General features: G+C 44.7%; 1 protein-coding gene across 2 annotated transcripts in view; it reads right to left on the bottom strand.

Moving 5' to 3' along the window:
• Positions 1-6,447: 6,447 nt before the first annotated feature.
• Positions 6,448-18,328, bottom strand: part of LOC119435929 (geranylgeranyl transferase type-2 subunit alpha-like) — a 44,083-nt gene continuing 32,202 nt past the window's right edge. For both annotated transcript variants that reach the window (XM_037702630.2, XM_049660899.1), the window contains exons 10-13: positions 17,695-17,783; positions 13,774-13,902; positions 12,423-12,695; positions 6,448-7,612 (exon numbers count right to left, since the gene is read on the bottom strand). In XM_037702630.2, the coding sequence (XP_037558558.1) occupies positions 7,458-7,612; positions 12,423-12,695; positions 13,774-13,902; positions 17,695-17,783 (646 nt within the window). In that variant the 3' untranslated portion in view covers positions 6,448-7,457. The remainder of the gene's footprint in view (positions 7,613-12,422; positions 12,696-13,773; positions 13,903-17,694; positions 17,784-18,328) is intronic.

Raw genomic sequence — 18,328 nt, 5'->3', positions numbered from 1 at the left:
TAACGCTGTATCTACTAGCAATAGGAGTGTTGCCGCCCGGTGTGTAGTGGGCGTCACGATGGCGGGTGTCATATAAGTGCCGCTGATTTTCCTGCGAGTCCACAAGTCGACGTCGGGCAATGTGGCGTGCCTCTTGTGCCTGGAGTATGGCGTCCCGGGCGTACTCTGATGTGAAATGCAGGCTATCAGGCAGAAGGGTGTCAAAAGGTAGCGTAGGGTCGTGGCCAAACAAGAGGAAGAATGGAGAGAAGCCTGCGGTATTGTGGCGAGAAGAATTGTAGGCAAAGGTAACGAATGGTAATGGAACGTCCCAGTCGCGATGGTCAGCGGAGACATACATGGATAGCATCTCAGTGAGGGTCCGGTTAAGACGCTTGGTTAGACCATTCGTTGTGGATGGTAAGCAGTAGCAAGTTTGTGTTTAGTCGCGCAGGAGTGTAGAATGTCATTAACAACTTTAGAAAGAAAGTAGCAGCCTCGGTCGGTGAGGTTCTGTCGAGGGGCACCGTGGTGAAGGTTGACGTTTTCTAGTAGGAAATCGGCGACATCGGTTGCACAGCTTGTCGGAAGGGCCCGTATGATTGCGTATCGGGTGGCGTAATCTGTTGCTACAGCAATCCACTTATTTCCCGAAACAGACATAGGAAAGGGGCCTAAAAGATCAACGCCTACACGAAAGAATGGTTCTGATGGCACGTCAAGTGGTTGAAGGCGGCCAGCAGGGAGCGTGGTCGGCTTTTTACGTCGTTGACAAAGGTCACACGCAGCGATATAACGGCAGACATCACGGTAAAGACCAGGCCAAAAAAAGCGCCGACGAACACGGTCGTAAGTCCGTGACACGCCAAGGTGACCGGCAGTCGGCACATCATGAAGCTGGGCGAGAACAGTCCGGCGCAGATGCGAAGGGACAACTAAGAGTCGGTCGGGGCCGTCAGGGCGCATGTGACAGAGGTACAATATGCCATCGTGGAGTTCAAACATTCGAAGGGAAGGGTCGGGCGTCGTTGAAGTCAGCCGTTGAATAAGGTCTTTTAAGAAGTCCTCCCGGCGTTGTTCCGCTCCGATATCGTCAAAAGCACTCAAAGAGAGAACGGTGACAGGAATGCCGGCCATAGAAACGTCAGGTGGGTCGACAGGTTGGCGCGACAAGCAGTCCGCATCTTGGTGCAACCGGCCTGTCTTGTATACAACTGAATAGTTGTATTCTTGAAGGCGCAGAGCCCATCGGCCAAGGCGCCCAGAAGGATCTTTCAGAGAAGAAAGCCAACACAGAGCATGGTGGTCAGTCAGTGATGACTGTGAATTGCCGGCCGTACAAATAGGGGCGGAATTTTCCCACTGCCCAAACGAGAGCAAGATACTCGCGCTCAGTGATAGAATATTTGCGCTCAGCAGGGGAAAGAAGGCGGCTGGCGTAAGCAATAACACGTTCTTGTCCTTGTTGTTTCTTGGCCAGGATAGCTCCAATACCGTGGCCGCTGGCATCGGTACGGACTTCTGTTGGAGCTGATGCGTCAAAGTGAGCGAGAATGGGAGGGGAAGTAAGCAGCCGGATCAGCTCAGTGAAAGCACAAGCTTCCTAACGGCCCCAAATGAAGGCAGCGTCTTTCTTGAGGAGCTGAGTAAGAGGGCGTGCAACGTCCGCAAAATTGAGACAAACCGACGAAAGTATACGAGCAGAGGCCCAAGAAGCTGCGAACGTCCTTGGCGCACGTTGGCACGGGAAAGTCTTTCACTGCCCGGATTTTATCTTGATCAGGACGGACACCAGAAGAATCGACGAGATGTCCGAGCACAGAAATTTCACAACGATCGAAGTGGCATTTGGACGAATTGAGTTGTAGCCCCGCCCGACGAAAAACAGATAGGACCGTCGACAGGCGTTCGAGGTGCGTCGCAAAAGTCGGAGAAAAAACGATCACATCGTCCAAGTAACAGAGGCAGATGGACCACTTGAAACCGTGTAGGAGGGCGTCCATCATTCGTTCAAATGTGGCTGGGGCATTACATAACCCGAAAGGCATCACTTTGAACTGATAGAGGCCGTCGGGAGTAATAAAAGCCGTTTTCTCACGGTCCATGTCATCGACGGCAATTTGCCAGCACCCGGAGCGAAGGTCTATGGACGAAAAATATTGTGCTCCATGGAGGCAATCCAGGGCATCGTCAATGCGTGGTAACGGATAGACGTCCTTCTTGGTTACCTTGTTTAGGTGCCGATAATCTACGCAAAATTGCCAACTCTTGTCCTTTTTCTTAACTAGGACAACAGGGGATGCCCATGGGCTGCAAGAAGGTTCAATGATGTTAGGAGAAAGCATCTTATCAACTTCGTGTTGGATGATGTCTCGCTCGGTAGGAGAGACGCGGTAGGGTCGCCGATGGATTGGGCTCGCATCCCCGGTGTTAATGCGATGTTTGACAACAGATGTTTGTCCGAGAGGACGGTCTCCAAGGTCGAATAAGTCCCAGTACGAGGCAAGGAGGCAACGTAGTTCGTTGGCACACTGGGGCGGAAGGTCGGGCGCGATCATTTTCATTAGTGCATTCAAGTCTGAAGGGGCAGGAGGCACAGCAAGACTTGCACACGAGGAGTCGTCAGCAGTTAAACCTGAAATCTGGTAGTCCCGGGCCGGCGTGATTTGCACAAGTGATATGCCGCGCGGGAGAACTTGTGCACTAAGTCCAAAGTTCACTAGCGGAAGACAGGACGTGTTGTCCGTAATGGTAATGACGGTGTGAGGAAATGCGACGTTATGCGAGAGCAGGACATCCGGATTAGGAGATACGATGTAGTCACCGTCTCAAATGGGCGGAACGGGTGAAACACCTATGTAGGTAACGGCAAGGTGAGGGAGGCGAATATGCTCTGTGGAACATAGCCGGATCGGAGCACTATCACGGGGATCAATAGCAACAGGTAGAGTGAGTTGCACAACACCAGCAGAACAGTCTATCAAGGCGGAATGGGCTGAGAGAAAGTCAAGTCCCAGGATTACGTCGTGAGGGCAGTGTTCTAGGACATAGAATAAAACAGAAGTATGCATAATGATCGGCGACACTCACACGAGCTGGACACATGCCAATAACGGCTGGCGTTCCCCCGTCGGCGACTCGGAGCACAGGCGACGGGGCAGGAGTGAGGACCTTCTTGAGACGATGGCGAAGCTGAGCACCCATCACAGATACATACGTGCGCGCTAGTGTCAATCAGAGCCGTAACAGGTACACCATCCACGTTCACTTTGATGAGGTTCCGATGTGTGGGCAGGGTCAGAAGAGTATTTTGGTGTCGGGTCGGTATAGCAGCATCACCTCTAGGTGCTGCACCCGTTAGTTTTCCGAAAGCGTGCGCCGGAAGGAGCTGGGGGACGGTGACCAACGCGATGGGGGCAAGCGGGAGGAGCGGCGATGTGGCAAAGGAGAGCGGCTAGAGCGGGCGGGCCGAGAAGTGTCGTCAGGAGTTACTGGTTGCATGCGTGGTGGGAAGCGAGCAGCATGAGGCGGTCGGTCGGATGGGAGATAGGGCCAAGGGGTCGAATTCCACGAAGAGCGGCAGTGACGTGAAATATGACCGATACGGCCACAAGTGAAGCATATTGGCCTGTCGTCGGGAGTGCGCCATTCAGCCGGGTTGCGATACCGCGGAGGGGCATTCATGTTGTGAGGGCGCATGGCAGAGGTGGACGAAGCGTAGTCAGGTCGATTAATGGAGCAGACGTTGGTCAAGCTAACATTCGCCAATTCCTGGCGTACGACGGTCTGGATCAGGGAAACGTTGGACTGGCAATTGTCGGAGCCAAGGGTTGGGGTTTGGATAGGAGATGCGGCCTCGATTTCACGCCGGATGATGTGGACGATGTCATCAGAGCGATTGGGCGTGGGCAGACTGCGGAGGTCTTCGTAGAGCCGTGTTGGGGAGGCGGGGAAACGGGTAGGCAATGCGGCGGCTCTTGGCTTCTTCAAACCGCCAGCATTCGGTAATGATGGCTTGTACAGTAGAATTCTTAAACACAAGGAGGTGAAAGGCATCATCTGCTATGCCCTTAATGACATGTGCAACCTTATCAGCTTCGGACATTCGCGGATCCACTTTGCGGCACAGAGCAAGCACGTCCTGGATGTATGTGAGGTAGGACTCGGTGCACGTCTGGACACGCAAAGCGAGGTCTTTTTGAGCGGCGCGCTGACGTCCAACAGGCTTGCCAAACAAATCCGTGAGCTTCTGTTTACAAATGTCCCAGGTGGTCAGTTGCTCTTCATGGGTTTGAAACCAGACGCGTGCCGTTCCCGCGAGATAGAATATCAAATTAGCCAGCATGGCAGTCTGGTTCCAGTGGTTGCTCTTGCTCACCCGCTCATAAAGTTGAAGCCAATCTTCAACATCCGTGTTGTCAGTGCCGGAAAAGGTGCTGGGGTCGCGCGGTTGTGCCAGAATGACGGTTGGCGTGGGGGCCGACGAGCCCGAAGCATCCTCGCCTTGAGCTGGCATGGTAGATGCAGCCAAGGAGCGCCCGCTACGTAAATCCGTCTTGCGCTTGAGCCCGCAAACTCCACCAAAAATGTTACGGGGAAAAGAAGTAAGAAATATATTTACACGGTATTTACAAGACCATAGTAAGCACGCGAAGTCCCGAGCTTCGTCTTCTTCAAGTCCTCTCCAAACGTCTTCTTCATCGCTCTGTCACAATATATATATATATATAGAGAGAGAGAGAGGTGAACTACACGATGAGCCCCTGAGTAGGTGGTTGTCTATGCTGGGAGTGATTGTGTTAGCTTGCAGTACTTTGGTGTGTTCTTTAACGTCGTCCCGCAGCTGTCGGGTCCACTCTAGGATGTCTAGATTTGGTTCCGTCTGTACCGTTTGATCTGCCACTTCGCTTTTTCCGGAAGCTCGTCCAATTTGAGCCTGGCTTGGCCCACTCTGACGCTATAATCTCTACCCGCAATGGTGGTCGCGAGGATGACATGGTCACTTCCTAGGTACTCATCCACATGCTTCCATGTGGTGCGAAGTATCTTTCTAGTGAAGGTGAGGTCGGGAGCTGTGTCCCTGGTGACACTTGTGTTCTTCCCTGCTTACACATACCATTCCGTATGTCATACAGTCACACAGTGTGCAGCAGAGCTATGGAGTGAGGAATACACTGGCCTTATGTGGAAAAGAATGTCTAAAACTGATGCATGCTCTTGCGCAGTAGTGAAAGTAAAAAAAGTCGCAGTTTCGCCCGAAAGGCGAAGCATCAATTGTGATAACAAATTTACTAGTAGAGAGCTATACAGAGTAAGGACAGTGTTTTTATCGGCTGTATAAACACATTCGCTTACTAAATGAATTAACAAGCATGGTGTCAGCGCGCACAAGCAAACATGAATAGATCATACTCAATGCCTGCATACCACTGTCAAAACGCTGGCGTGAGCAAGCGCGGTAGCAGCAGCGACCGAAGGATCGTGCGGTCTATGGCTTCAACGAAAACTAAGTGGCGAAAGCACAGCGCATACAAAGGTAAGAGCCGCGTGGAGATCGCTTTCAAGATACGGTGCGCGGGACAGCCCTCAGCCAGGCAAAGTACAAGTACGCTGTTGCTGGCCGAGTAAAAGCCGCGCCCTCTCCCTCCCGCACAGCCTTGCTACTTTCCTCCTTCCGCGTGGGAGCTCACCAGTTCCCTTTGCGCCCGGTCGCGACATAGGGCATTTGGTACCGCAGCTAAATGTCGCCTCCTCTCCCTCCATCCTCCCACGGTCTTTCGCACGACGGAAGACGTCGCGTTTGCTCTCCGCCGTGCGTTCGCTCTCAGTGAAAGCGCGCATCCCTCGCGCGCTTTCACTCGCACATACAGCATACGGCACGCAGTGATTTTATCGCTGTTGGACTTTATACAGAACCTCACGGCGACGATGGCAAAAATGCACTTGGAGTGTCCATATAATTGCTATCGCAATAAAATTTGTTTGCTGTATTTGAAGCGGCATGGTTCCATGTGGTTCACTGCACTCACCTGATACAGAAGTTACAATAATCTACTGCTGGAGCCAATGACATGTCTTAGGGTGTAGCGATGACAGAAGTAGGTTGCCCTCCTGAGTGACACTATTGTGAAGTGGTTTGCATGTCTTTTTTACAAGCACAATGCGACGCTCAACATTCAGTTTAAATAAGAGATGCTTACAGGACTCCTCCTTCACAAATACCACTTTTGTTTCAAGTTAACCTGAGAAGCATGTGAATCAAACCGTCTTATGTCATGCTCGGGACGAAAAAGGTACCAACAGCCAATTTCAAGAATCAGGCTAAGCATGGCTACATTTAAGCAGTCATTGGAGATTACTTACCGTTTATATTAAAGCACTAATAGTAGGTTCGTCCCGTTTGTTCAGACAGTGAACAAACTCTTAAAAAACAAAAATCAAAGCTGCATTGTGCACTTGGCAACAGGGTTTCTTTGGTGAAGAATAAAAATTTCTCGTTCTTTATTACACCCTTCACATTTATGTGCAGATTGAAGAACAGTGGGCGAACAAGGGCCTGGAGCTATCATTTTGACAAGGGAACTTGTCTTTGTTCCACTGTCGAAACCTTGGCTATGGGCTGAGGTTGCCTTTGTAGGGTTACTGGTCATTGATTCAAGTCTCCATCTTCCTTGACCCCTTTGTCTTGCTTGGCCAACGCATGTAAAGCATGTTTACTCCCTGCGGCTGCACAGTGGGTTATGAGGAACACTGCACAGGGGGACTCCGGATTAATTTTGACCACTCTGGATTTCTTAATATATGCCTAAATGTCAGTACACAAGTGCTTTTGCACTTCACTGCCATGAAAATGGGACCACTTAGGCTGGGAACCAAACACAGAATCTCATGCACAGCAGCAAAATGCCATAGCCACTGGGCCACTGTGGCAGGTTTTTCCTCAAAGTAATCCACTAATATGACACATCTGAAAATACCTTGTGCAACTTCACCGTTCCCCACACATTACTTGTGATACAGTAGACCACAAGGCATGCAAGATCATGTGTAATGCGCAACTGCGTCAACTCGTGAGGACATCACACACATGCAATTGGAAACATTGTGATGCCATCAAGTAACAGGTGCCATGCACCACACGAATGCAAAACTTTATATATGTCAAAAAATTCAAACTGTATTGTTTTGCTTTCGATTATAACTAACTAAAAAAAAATCTGCATAAGTTGTTTGTATATAACTTGCATTGCATAAGCACCACCGTTTATTAAGACTTCAGTAAAAAATGGAAAAAGTATGTTTAGATTCTGTCCATACAACTATAGCACCTCTTTTGAGGTCATTGAGCCACCCTCAAGACATTTTGTCAGGATAATATAAAATGAGAGCACAAAGCACCATGAGGTATACCATAGCATACAAAAGTTGCACCATAGGTAGTCAGGCTGCACAACCGCTAAAACACTGTGGAACTAAACTCAGCCTGACAAAGAAAGTCCATCCAAAAGTTTAACCTGAGGAAGCAAACTCTTAACATAATCCTTGCACTTAGAGATGGGGTTTCCCTCCAGATTCAGCTCAGTCAGCAAGAAGCAGGTCTCCAGAACAATTAGGCAATCCTTGTTGCAAATCCCTGGGGAGGTTGTTAAGGCTTCTAAGTCAAACAAAAATGATGTTCTAGTGGTATAAACAATATTTTATGTATTTACTAGCACTCATAATTAGGGTTCAGCATGTTTGGCTAAACTCAAAAAACAGAAAAAGTTAGGCTAAACTTATTTGATGAAATTCAATTGCAGTTAAACCTGCTTATAACGAACCTCCATATAACGAATTCCTGGATATAATGAAGTTTTTCTATTCCCCGCCGTTACTCAATAGCAGCACATCTATTTGAGACCTCTACGTAACGAAGTGGCAGCGGGAGACCCCCTCGAAGTAACGAATTTTCCCCACTGACAACCTAAAGATTTCGCCCCATATTTTGTCATTTTTGCGCGAGCAGCAACCGGAAGCACCTTCTCCGCCGCGACGGAATGCGAAGCGGCGGCAGCGCGTTTGGCGCGCTCGAATTCATGGCGACTGCGAGGCGGGCCTGCATCCCTCGACCCGGCGATCTTGCCACCGCGAGTGTGACCTTTCCCCCTCCCTTCATTCATTCAAACCTGATCCCGCCGCTTGCTGCAGCTGGCCTAGCCCCCCAAGCCGGCACTCTTCTTTTCCAGTTGATGTTGCCAAAGAAAAAAAAAACTTTTTTTTTTCAACGCGCTGGCAGCGCGTTGAAAAGTTATTGTGCAAGTCTCTGCGCTTCACCTCACAACGCTACGACGCCATCGTGTCGCTCGCTCTTCGTTTCCGACACCTCGTGCTTGTGCGAAACGACACGCGTCCACGCATCCAGTACCTGGTGTGACATTCCAAGGATGAGTGCTTCGACGAAAACGGAAAACGGGTGCGCGTTACAATCGAGGGTGTGTTAGAATAAAGTAAATACGGTAAGCGTTGCTTTTTCGAATTTTCGCACCGAACCTGCACATAACGAAATCCTCTTTATAACGAAGTTTTTCGGGAATTTGTCAATTTCGTTATAGCCAGGTTTAACTGCATAGCAAAAACAAACACTTAAATTTAGCTCAGGAGTGGGAAGCACTAAAGGCCAACTGCAACGAAGTTTCACTCGTGCTTAATTTTTAAAGGCGCTTAATACACATCATAAAAGCAATCATGGCAAAGCTGTAAAGGTGGTAGATGCACAATTTTTTAATTAGCAATGACTAAATAGCAGGTGATGCAAGCCCCTGGCTGAACATGGCGTAAGGCGAATACAATCGAACCTCGCTATAACTAACACGGACATAACGAATTATAGGATATAATGAACCAAATAATGTGTAACATTTAGTTGGTCACGCTTTATTTTAATGGAGTATTCTGCTGCTATAACGAAATTGAAAATGCAGGATCCAAAGCGGCATTGAGTATGGCGAAGCAAAGTTTTGCTTGCACGTGCATCAAAATATATATTTTGGTAGCACAAATTCCAAATATCAGATATTTTCAGGCGTCTGATTTTTTGAACCTAAACAATTCTTGTGGCACTGCCACCTACCCCTATCACAAATGTATAACAGCAATAACTGAAATGTTCATTGCTGCATGGTGTTCTGGGCATGAACTGCGCGAGTGATGCTGCAGACATGGCAGCCATAAACAAAGTTGTTGCCATGTCAACTGGTACGAAAGTGCAACTTTGGTCAAGAACTCCCAAGGAAGTGGCACTGGCTAGGTCTGCAGCCTAAGCAGTGTGGCGAGTGACAAGTCTTCACAGGAGACTCTCCGTCAATGTGTTCGCACTCGTAGACCTTATCGGTGATTGAACGTGAGATAACACATATGAGCTAGACTGATGGCCATAGCAGCAGAGTACAGATCCACGTGTGACCCCTTCCGTGTTCAAAAAATCTGTCATCGGCATGTGCATCTTATGTTTCCACTTGTAGACTTTATTGGAGATCGAGCATGAAATAAGACACACTGGCTGCACGGTCTAGTCTGCTGGCGGTGTGCACGTTTTGGCCAGTGGCTTGGCTTGGTTGGACTGCACTCAGCGAGCCAATGCGCCGATCCCATGTGATAACACTGATTGCACGGTTGCATACTCGCAGCGATGCAGAGCACGTGCATGTAATTTAATAGTAATTTTGTTGTTCCCGTGCCACGTATCAGCACAGAAAGATGGAGACACAGAAAGATGGCGACAGGTCATCAAAATCTGCAGCAGACCCTTTGCTGGCCGTCTGAGGCATCCCACTTGCATTTCTTTCGCATAGAACTGATCGCAATCTTTTTTTTCGTCGATATCTATTTGTATGCTTATAATGAATATAGAATATAACGACATTATTTTCATATGCGATGCAACTTCGTTATAATGAGGTTTAACTACGTGACAAATCCCAGAATGCACGGCTTCCCAGGCATGACAGGAAAAGGAGTTTGTGACAGTGACTACTACAACTCACACCGCTGCAACCGTTACATTTGCACTATACGGGATCGATCAGTGCTGATGTCGCCAGGAAAAACTTGACAGGTATCATAGAGCAATAATATGAATGAAAAGCATTCACACTGCCCTTTATGGTGCATGTTCAGAGAGCACATCTATACAGAGCTTTCTTGTGCACATGTGCACCGTCACACACATTACATGGAAAGCTACAAGCAGATGTGCCATGGATCAGAGTCCCAGTTTCGGCATCAAAAACATTAATCACTGCAAGCTTTCAGTGAAGTATCTATTTGAACTTCAAGCGTACTGAGCTTTCTCTATACGGGGTGTTTCATTTTAGCTGCACCAAATTTTAAAAATTGCCTGTGGCAGATAGCAAAATTATAATCCTTCATCTAAACTACTCGATGAGGTGGCCATTACTTCCATGAGAAATCAAAATGCCTAATTAAATAATTAATATAATTACGCTCATTAAATTTTTAATTAATTATTTTACGACACGTCTTTCAATCTACGAATTATAGCCGCTGAGTTCACAAGGCGTATTCACTTGTTCAGTCGAATTCTCAGGACTGAACCAGTTTCGAGATATTAATTTCCAAAGTGTCCAACGAAATGCATGGGCGTTCCAGTTAACTTTTGTGCTTCAATGCATAAAACAGTGTTTTCTTCAAAAAGTTAACTGGAATGCCCACACATTTCGTTGGACACTTTGGAAATTAATATCTCAAAACTGGTTCAGTCCTGAAAATTCGTTCCAAGTGGATACGCCTTGCGAAATCAGCGGCTATAATTCGTAGATTGAAAGATGTGTCGTAAAATAATTAATTAAAAATTTTATGAGCGTAATTATGTTAATTATTTAATTAGGCATTTTGATTTCTCATGGAAGTAATGGCCACCTCATCGAGTAGTTTAGATCAAGGATTATAATTTTGCTATCTGCCACAGGCAATTTTTAAAATTTGGTGCAGCTAAAATTAAACACCCTGTATATCTATAGTTCTACACTATTAGGAACAATAATTTTTATGCAGCACAATATTTCGATGCAGTTGGCCTTTAAAGGCTAAATCATGAATAGTGCACTTGCAACTGTTACAGTATAAAGTGGCTGTGATTGGAAAAGAAAGTGCCTAAAATTGAAGGTTATTTTCTGGCAAGAGGACGTTATGCATCAAACATAATTATTGGGCATGTGTACTCCTTACTGTAGTTCAAGAATTGTTACTTGCCAATGCTAGTCACCACATATCTGAATACATGAAATCTATTTCATTATTTGCACATGCTGTGTCTTCTATGTCTGATGACACTACGACAGTGCGACTTAAACCAGTTTTTGGAACCTTCCCTTGCATGTCACATGCCCACTACCTCTATGCATTCTGGCTAATTAGCAATTACATCCTGGTCAAGATATGAGAAGCAGTAGCTAATTCCAGTACATGCTACAATACCAATATCTTGGTCTATCGTTACATTTAACAATGAAAGGTCTGTTCAGTACCATCATGGGTGCCATACAGTTGCATACCCATACAGCCATTTTTTAAAAAGGTAAGGCAGCAGTGAGATCTTTAAGTAAAGCCAGTTCATTATGTGCACTTTCATGCCACTTATCCTGCACTGAGCAATTGCAACAGCGGTAATTAAAATGTGTAATGCTGATTTGCCAACATATATTGCACAGTGTGCCTCAACCTCACCTAAAGTTCTCCACCAGCACTGTGCTGCAGAATGAAGGAATGGAGCTGCTTAGAGAAAATGCCTGAGCACAAGTGCAGTACCTAGTACTCAGCAGATACTGCTGTATTTTGGTTTATTTTCTCTGCAATGTTATGCTGGATCACTCAAAGCAGGAATGGTACACTCTGTAATAAAGCACATTGTGTACAGATTATATAGGGCACATGGCACTTGCCATTATGCAGTCATTCCTACTTTTAGGCATGAGTGGCTTTTGCAAATGCTTACAAAGCCCACACTTCCAGACCAGAAATGTTCGCTTTCCATGGACTATTGTTATGGTTTGTTATTATCATGGGCCCTCGGCATATGGTAGCAAGTTGCTCGGTGGCAAGATTGAACTGTAATAGTTTATTGCATTAATTATTTATATTTCTTTTGCTCTTCACTATAGACAAGAAGCAGCAATTCGCCATCCACAAGATAGAGTAGGAGTGAGTGCAAATGTGCTATTAAGTTTATCGAGTTGAAGTGTGTCACTCAATGCAACAAAAACTTCAGCAGTCACAAAGCAAGTCACACAAAATATGTTCAAAAGTAAACTTATGAGCAGTAACAAACAGCTTTTCACAAGAAAACTGATTAGACATGTTATGATATGCCCAATAAGATGACTAATAAAGGTACGGTTAAATACACTATCATGGCATGCCCATTCAAACATCAAAAAAAAGGATACTGTTGTTTCGAAGGGAAAGGAGGGTCAGTGTGTGTAGCGAACCAAGGCCCTCACATGTCTCTATGCAGTTATCATCTAGTATAAGGTTTCGAATGCTCAAAAGGCATCCAAGTGGCAGTATTGACTTGATCTGGTTTCTGCTGAAGTCTACTTCATGCAAAAGGGCCAGGTGATCGGTGTGGCGTAGGCTAGTCAGGCACTGGCCAGAAAAGTCGGCAGTCAAGTCATTTTCGTCCAACCGTTCAATGACACTCTCAGAAGCAAACTTTGAGTCTGCAAGAAAAGTAGGTGCCAATGGCAATGCCATTTCACATTATTACCACCAGGCAGAGTTAAAAAAGCAATAATCATGAATACATCAAAGCCTACTCTTTGTGACTTCTTATACAGGTGTCCCATGGTGCACTTTTGATCGCGAGGGAGCCCAATCTGGATCGAATTTCTCCACTGCGATTGGCTCCTTTCTGCAACTGGCGTTAAAGAGCCAGTGGCGACCAAGAAATTCAATCCTGATTGGGCTCGATCCTAATCGAATGTGCACCGTGTGACAACCATATTACTAGGAGGATTAAAATTTTTTTGATAAACTCTTCAGAATCAGATCCTCTAGGAAAAGAGCCGGGGTTTTATGTACCAACGCCACAATGTGGTTATAAAAGACACCGTGAGAGATGCTCCAAATTCATTTTAACAACATGGGTTTTTAATGTGTGCCCAAAGCTTAGTACATGAGGATTTTTGTGTTCCATCTCCCCAACAAAATATGGCTGCCACAGCCGAGATTCAAACACACAACTTGATGCTCAGAAGCAGAATGCCATAGCCACAGAGCCACTGTGGCAAGCTAATTCTCTAGCAACCATTTTCCAAGGTTCAGAGGCAGTTCAAATGAGGGCAGTCAATGGCTGTAATTGAGGGAGTAAAACATGTCTGTATAATTTGTGGAATACAGACTATCTTGAAATTTATCTCTGTCTTGGAGTAGGCGCCCTTATTTAAAAAGTGCAAAAGGAGTTTACGCCAGGCTAGCTTGAAGCCTCCAGCATCCTGATCTCCAGAGCTGAGCACAGAGACAACAGACAAAGCAAAGCTACAAGCACGCTGCTATTAAGAGGCTGCTTTAGAGGGAAGATATTGACTCTCGAAGCAATTTAGCAATATTGCAAGGTGAGCAGGCTGCTATAAAAAGATATGCATACCACAAGGCCCTTACACAAAACTAAAGGGTGAACAACATAAGTGCTACACGTTGAAAGATGCAGTCACACCATTACTTCAGGCGTGCGTTCAACATGACTCACATAAACAAAGCAAATGCCTGCCACACTGTTCACTGATTCAAGAAACTTACTTAGGTCATTGTAATAATTTCGCCTCATAGGGTCAACAGCAGTCAACTTAGCCAGGAAATTTTTAATATCCATTCTAAACTTGCATCCATCCAGTGCCCTCATAAGCAGCACACAAGTAAGGAGAGGCCCTGAAAAGAAACAAAATTAGTAATAAAAAAAAATGTCTACAAGTACTACTCCACTAGAATGCTATTTATGACACATTAGATGTTGTACTGCCTACACCGTTACGCAAACTTCTGGGGGGGGGAATGTATAGTCAGACATTATGCGGAAAATGCGACAAAGTAAAATAAATTGTAGGGTTTAACATCCCCAAACCCCAAAGCACTCAGGATTCATTTTGGGCACCTGGAGTTCCTTAACAAGAATCAAAATCCAAATACACGAGAATTTTTGCATTTCGTCCCCAGTGAAAAGCCGACCAGAAATCTAACCCGCAACTTTGTTCTCAGCAGCAGAAAGCCAGAGAGAGCCACTGTGGTGAGTGGTAGTGTGACATAAAAACACCACATTCTCAAGAAATATTCACAAGGATGATGCCCATTTACCTCAAAAAACAAGTTTCTATTTTTATATCCACTGCTAAAATTCATTTAAATTGTAAATATGTGCATTCATGGTTCAAGTAAAACAGTTACTGCCTGGCTAAACGTCACACTGCATTTTGCTAATTAAACTTATGGCGACACCTAAATACAGTGAGTTGCGGCCAGATAAACGGAACATGCAGGCTAGTTGAAATGTTCCAATTCATAACAAAAATTATGGTCGAAATATTAAAGCTGGAAGTACGTAACTTTTGTAAAAAAAAGTACTATGTACCTACCAAAAAATGAAGGTGCAAAAGCCCCCACCGATACTGCCTGGGCAGTATGCCACGAGTGCAAAACAGCGGTTTCGGGTCACATGAGGCACGTTCCTTGGATGCTACGTACACACTCGATCGCCGCGCTCGATCGTCTGCCACGTGTACCCCCTAACAGCGATATTAGGTAAATTGCATTGATTTCTGAAATTTGAATGCTCATTAATAAAAGCTGCTTGATGTCTTAGCAAACCGAAACAGAGGTGAAATATCAATTATCATTTTAATTTCTCCTATTACTACAAAAATATCTTTAACGAAAAAAAATTTGCAAACTTAGAACACAGCCGATCTTGACATTAATTTACATTTTGATTTCTCAAGACTTGAATGCTGAAACTTAGTGACTAGTTAGTTACACATCTTCAACCTGTGTGTGTCGGGTGTTTCTGCCCACTACATGCCGGAGGTTTTTGTAAGGTGAATCAAATTCACTTTCTGCCAAAGTAACAAGCAAGCAGAATTTAAATTCAAGTAGTATATTTATTGGCAAAACATTGCTGAACACTTTGCCAATTTTATTGATTCTAATATTTAAACAAAAATAATGACTATACTAATTAATTACTAACTAGAGTAGCTAGTGTCTGATTAAGAAAAATATTAAATGTGTGTTAGTTTATGATCAGAGTCCTCCAAATCAAAGTTATCAGAAGTTCTTGAATTTTGGCATCACTTAAAACTGCATGGGTTCCTTGTGCGTCATTCTGTACAGATATTGTGATCAGCACACGAGGGTTTCGCAATTGTGAATTATCTCGAAAAAGGCAAGGAGTGAGCGAAAATTGTTGCATGGCTTTACTCTGGCACAGCAAGGGATGTGCGCACTTGTAGGGTTTAATGCTAAATTTTTATACCTGTGGCGAACATTATATTTAAAGGTTATTTCAAATATAAGCTTGGCATTAAGTATTACAAGAATTTCTTTAATGCCCAACTTTTCTTTTTATAAATTGCAGAAATAAAAACGAAATATTTGCTCCATCACACTATCAAAAAACATGCTGCTATATTTGTGTACTATCGGCGTCAAATGAAACGCGAATAGCGGAGCGCGTGGCCGAAGCATAACTGAAGGTATAGTGCCCACCGTCCAGTCATCACCATTGGCAGGCGCATACATCCGGTTTGACCGCACTGCGAGGTTATGCTCCCCCTTTTCGTTTCCTGTGCTGGTTCTCTTTTAGTTCAAAGCAAGAAAAGATACTGGCGCAGTTATGATGATGGCGCAAACCGTACCACGTGCACCGCTGTTCACGTTTCACTTGAAACCGATAGCACTTACGGTTTCGCCGCACTGTGCGATAATACTCGCCCTATGCTGCGATATTTTAGTGTCTGTATTCTTCGATTTTTATTTTCTCGCTTTCAAGTAAAAGAGAACCAGAACAGAAACGCAAAAGCGGCAGCATCACCTCGCAATGCAGTCAAACCGGATGTGCGCGCCTGTCAATGGTGAGGACAGGACAGCGCTCACTATACCCTCAGTTATGCTTCAGCCATGCGCTCCTCTGTTACAGTTTCATTTGACGCTGATAGTACCTACCGAGTTACAAGGCAACAAACATTCTTTATCGTATGTCACGGCAATTAAATGCAAAAGATTTCTGGAAATTAACCAAGTTAACCAAGAATAAACACAAGAAAGGTACTACTTCAATTTATAGTGATTACGTTTAAGATGTCACTGCCCACAAACTGCTAGGACCAGTGCAATTCAAGTGGCGACATTACAGACACTCATACCCAGTGTCCACCCTCGTGGACATCGGCTTTCATCCTTTTCAAAATTAGGCCAGAAAACAAACTAAAATATTCTGGTATAACATAAAGCTAGATGCAGGTGTTCAATCACTTTGTTTCACTGGTTTTTTAGAAAATAGATACTTTGTGCGAGACATATCACTGCATCGTCACCAACAAGAAATGAATGTGTCAAATGCAACCAGATGATGCAGTCATATAGAACAAAAAGTGAAGGCAATGAAGTTTTTTTATTTTTAATTATGGGGTTTTACGTGCCAAAACCACGATCTGATTATGAGGCATGCCGTAGTAGGGGACTCCGGAAATCTGAACCACCTGGGGTTCTTTAACGTGCACCTAAATGTAAGTACAAGGGTGTTCTTGGATTTTGCCCCCATCGAAATGCAGCCGCCGTGGCCAGGATTCGATCCCACGACCTCGTGCTCAGCAGCCCAACACCATAGCCACTAAGCAACCACAGCAGGTAGACAATGAGCTGTCACGTAACGTTAAGCCAGTATCTATGTGCTTAGGCAAAGAAAAGATGCTTTTATCTGAACAAACTGGAAAAATTGACCCTTTGTCCACATACATGAGGGTGCTGATACAAGCACGTAACCAAGCACACCACCTGATTAAAGTAGTTTTTCGTGTTTGTAAGAAACCAGTTGTCAATAAAGACTGACCTTCAATGTTAATGTGTCCCTAAGATTTTGTTGGGTCTGAGGAAGATATGCAGTGTTGGCACCACTCTATCATTCTGATTATGTCATTTAAAACGTAAAATAATGCGAAAAGCTCGAGTGAAAAAGAAAAAGAATGATGCTTTTTTTCAAGCCTGTCGCCTTCACATAAAACATTCCTGGCATGGTACATAAAGACGGGCTGGTGCACCTGTGATGCAAAACCTAGAGAGCCCAAATGTGAGCCAGAGAAGGAAATTTGAAGCAGTTGCGAGTACCTAAAGCAGTTGAGAGTACCTAACAATTGACCAAGTTACCCAAGTTTCACTATCATTCGGTATTAGTATTTTCCACTTGTGGTTTCGGTTCTTACATTGAACGCTGCTTGTAGTAGTACACCCTTTATGATACTCCTCCATGCAAAATGTAGAAAACAAAACACACACACAAGCAAATAAAGAATAAATGAACAAACTCCATGATTAAGTTAATAAAAGGCAGATAAGATAAATAAAGATGGTGGGTTTCTTTCTAAAATTATTCCAGAAACCAAACAGGATTCTTCCTCAAGACAAACAGGACAGTGTGCATTACCACTCTGAGACAATCTGTTGGGCACTTACACTTGTTGAGAGGCTCGAGGTCATGCAGCTGCCTACATGTCTTCAGCTCATTCTCCAACACAGAAGCGCGGGCTGCACTCAGTTCACAACTGAAGGCACAAAGTGAAAAAAGGAATATACACACGCATTTTCATACCGCCAAATAAGTATACGTTGCATAAGTTTAGAAAACAAAAAACCTTATGGCCATGATGCACAATAATCCTGGCATGATGAAAACTACTTTCCTGTTCAACGTGATTTTTATGATGAGTACTGCACGACTAAAAGATAATGTTCCTAAAGCCTACTAAAAACATGTCTTCATATCAAAGCTGAACACCTACCATTTTCAAAGTGCAAGAAAAAGAAAACGTAAGGAAAAAAAAAAGACCTATTTACTTATGTGGTTTGATGCCCCAACAGGAGTATTAAGTCGTGCTTTTCCTTTTCTTTTTTGCTTTACTCAATAGCTGCAGACTCCATAATATTAAAATGAGGCCCCTTTTTCTTGAATACGCAACAAATCATGCATTATGCCATATTTTATGTGACTGATTTAGAACACGCACCAAGCAGAATGTGGCTTGGTACATCTACTTTCTGGGGCAAGATATGAAAGCAAGTAAAATATTTTGTGAAATATTGTATTATA

The sequence above is a fragment of the Dermacentor silvarum genome, chromosome 1 (genome assembly GCF_013339745.2).
Source record: "Dermacentor silvarum isolate Dsil-2018 chromosome 1, BIME_Dsil_1.4, whole genome shotgun sequence".
In the NCBI taxonomy this organism is placed as follows: domain Eukaryota; kingdom Metazoa; phylum Arthropoda; class Arachnida; order Ixodida; family Ixodidae; genus Dermacentor; species Dermacentor silvarum.
This window is presented reverse-complemented; position numbering and strand designations above follow the sequence as displayed.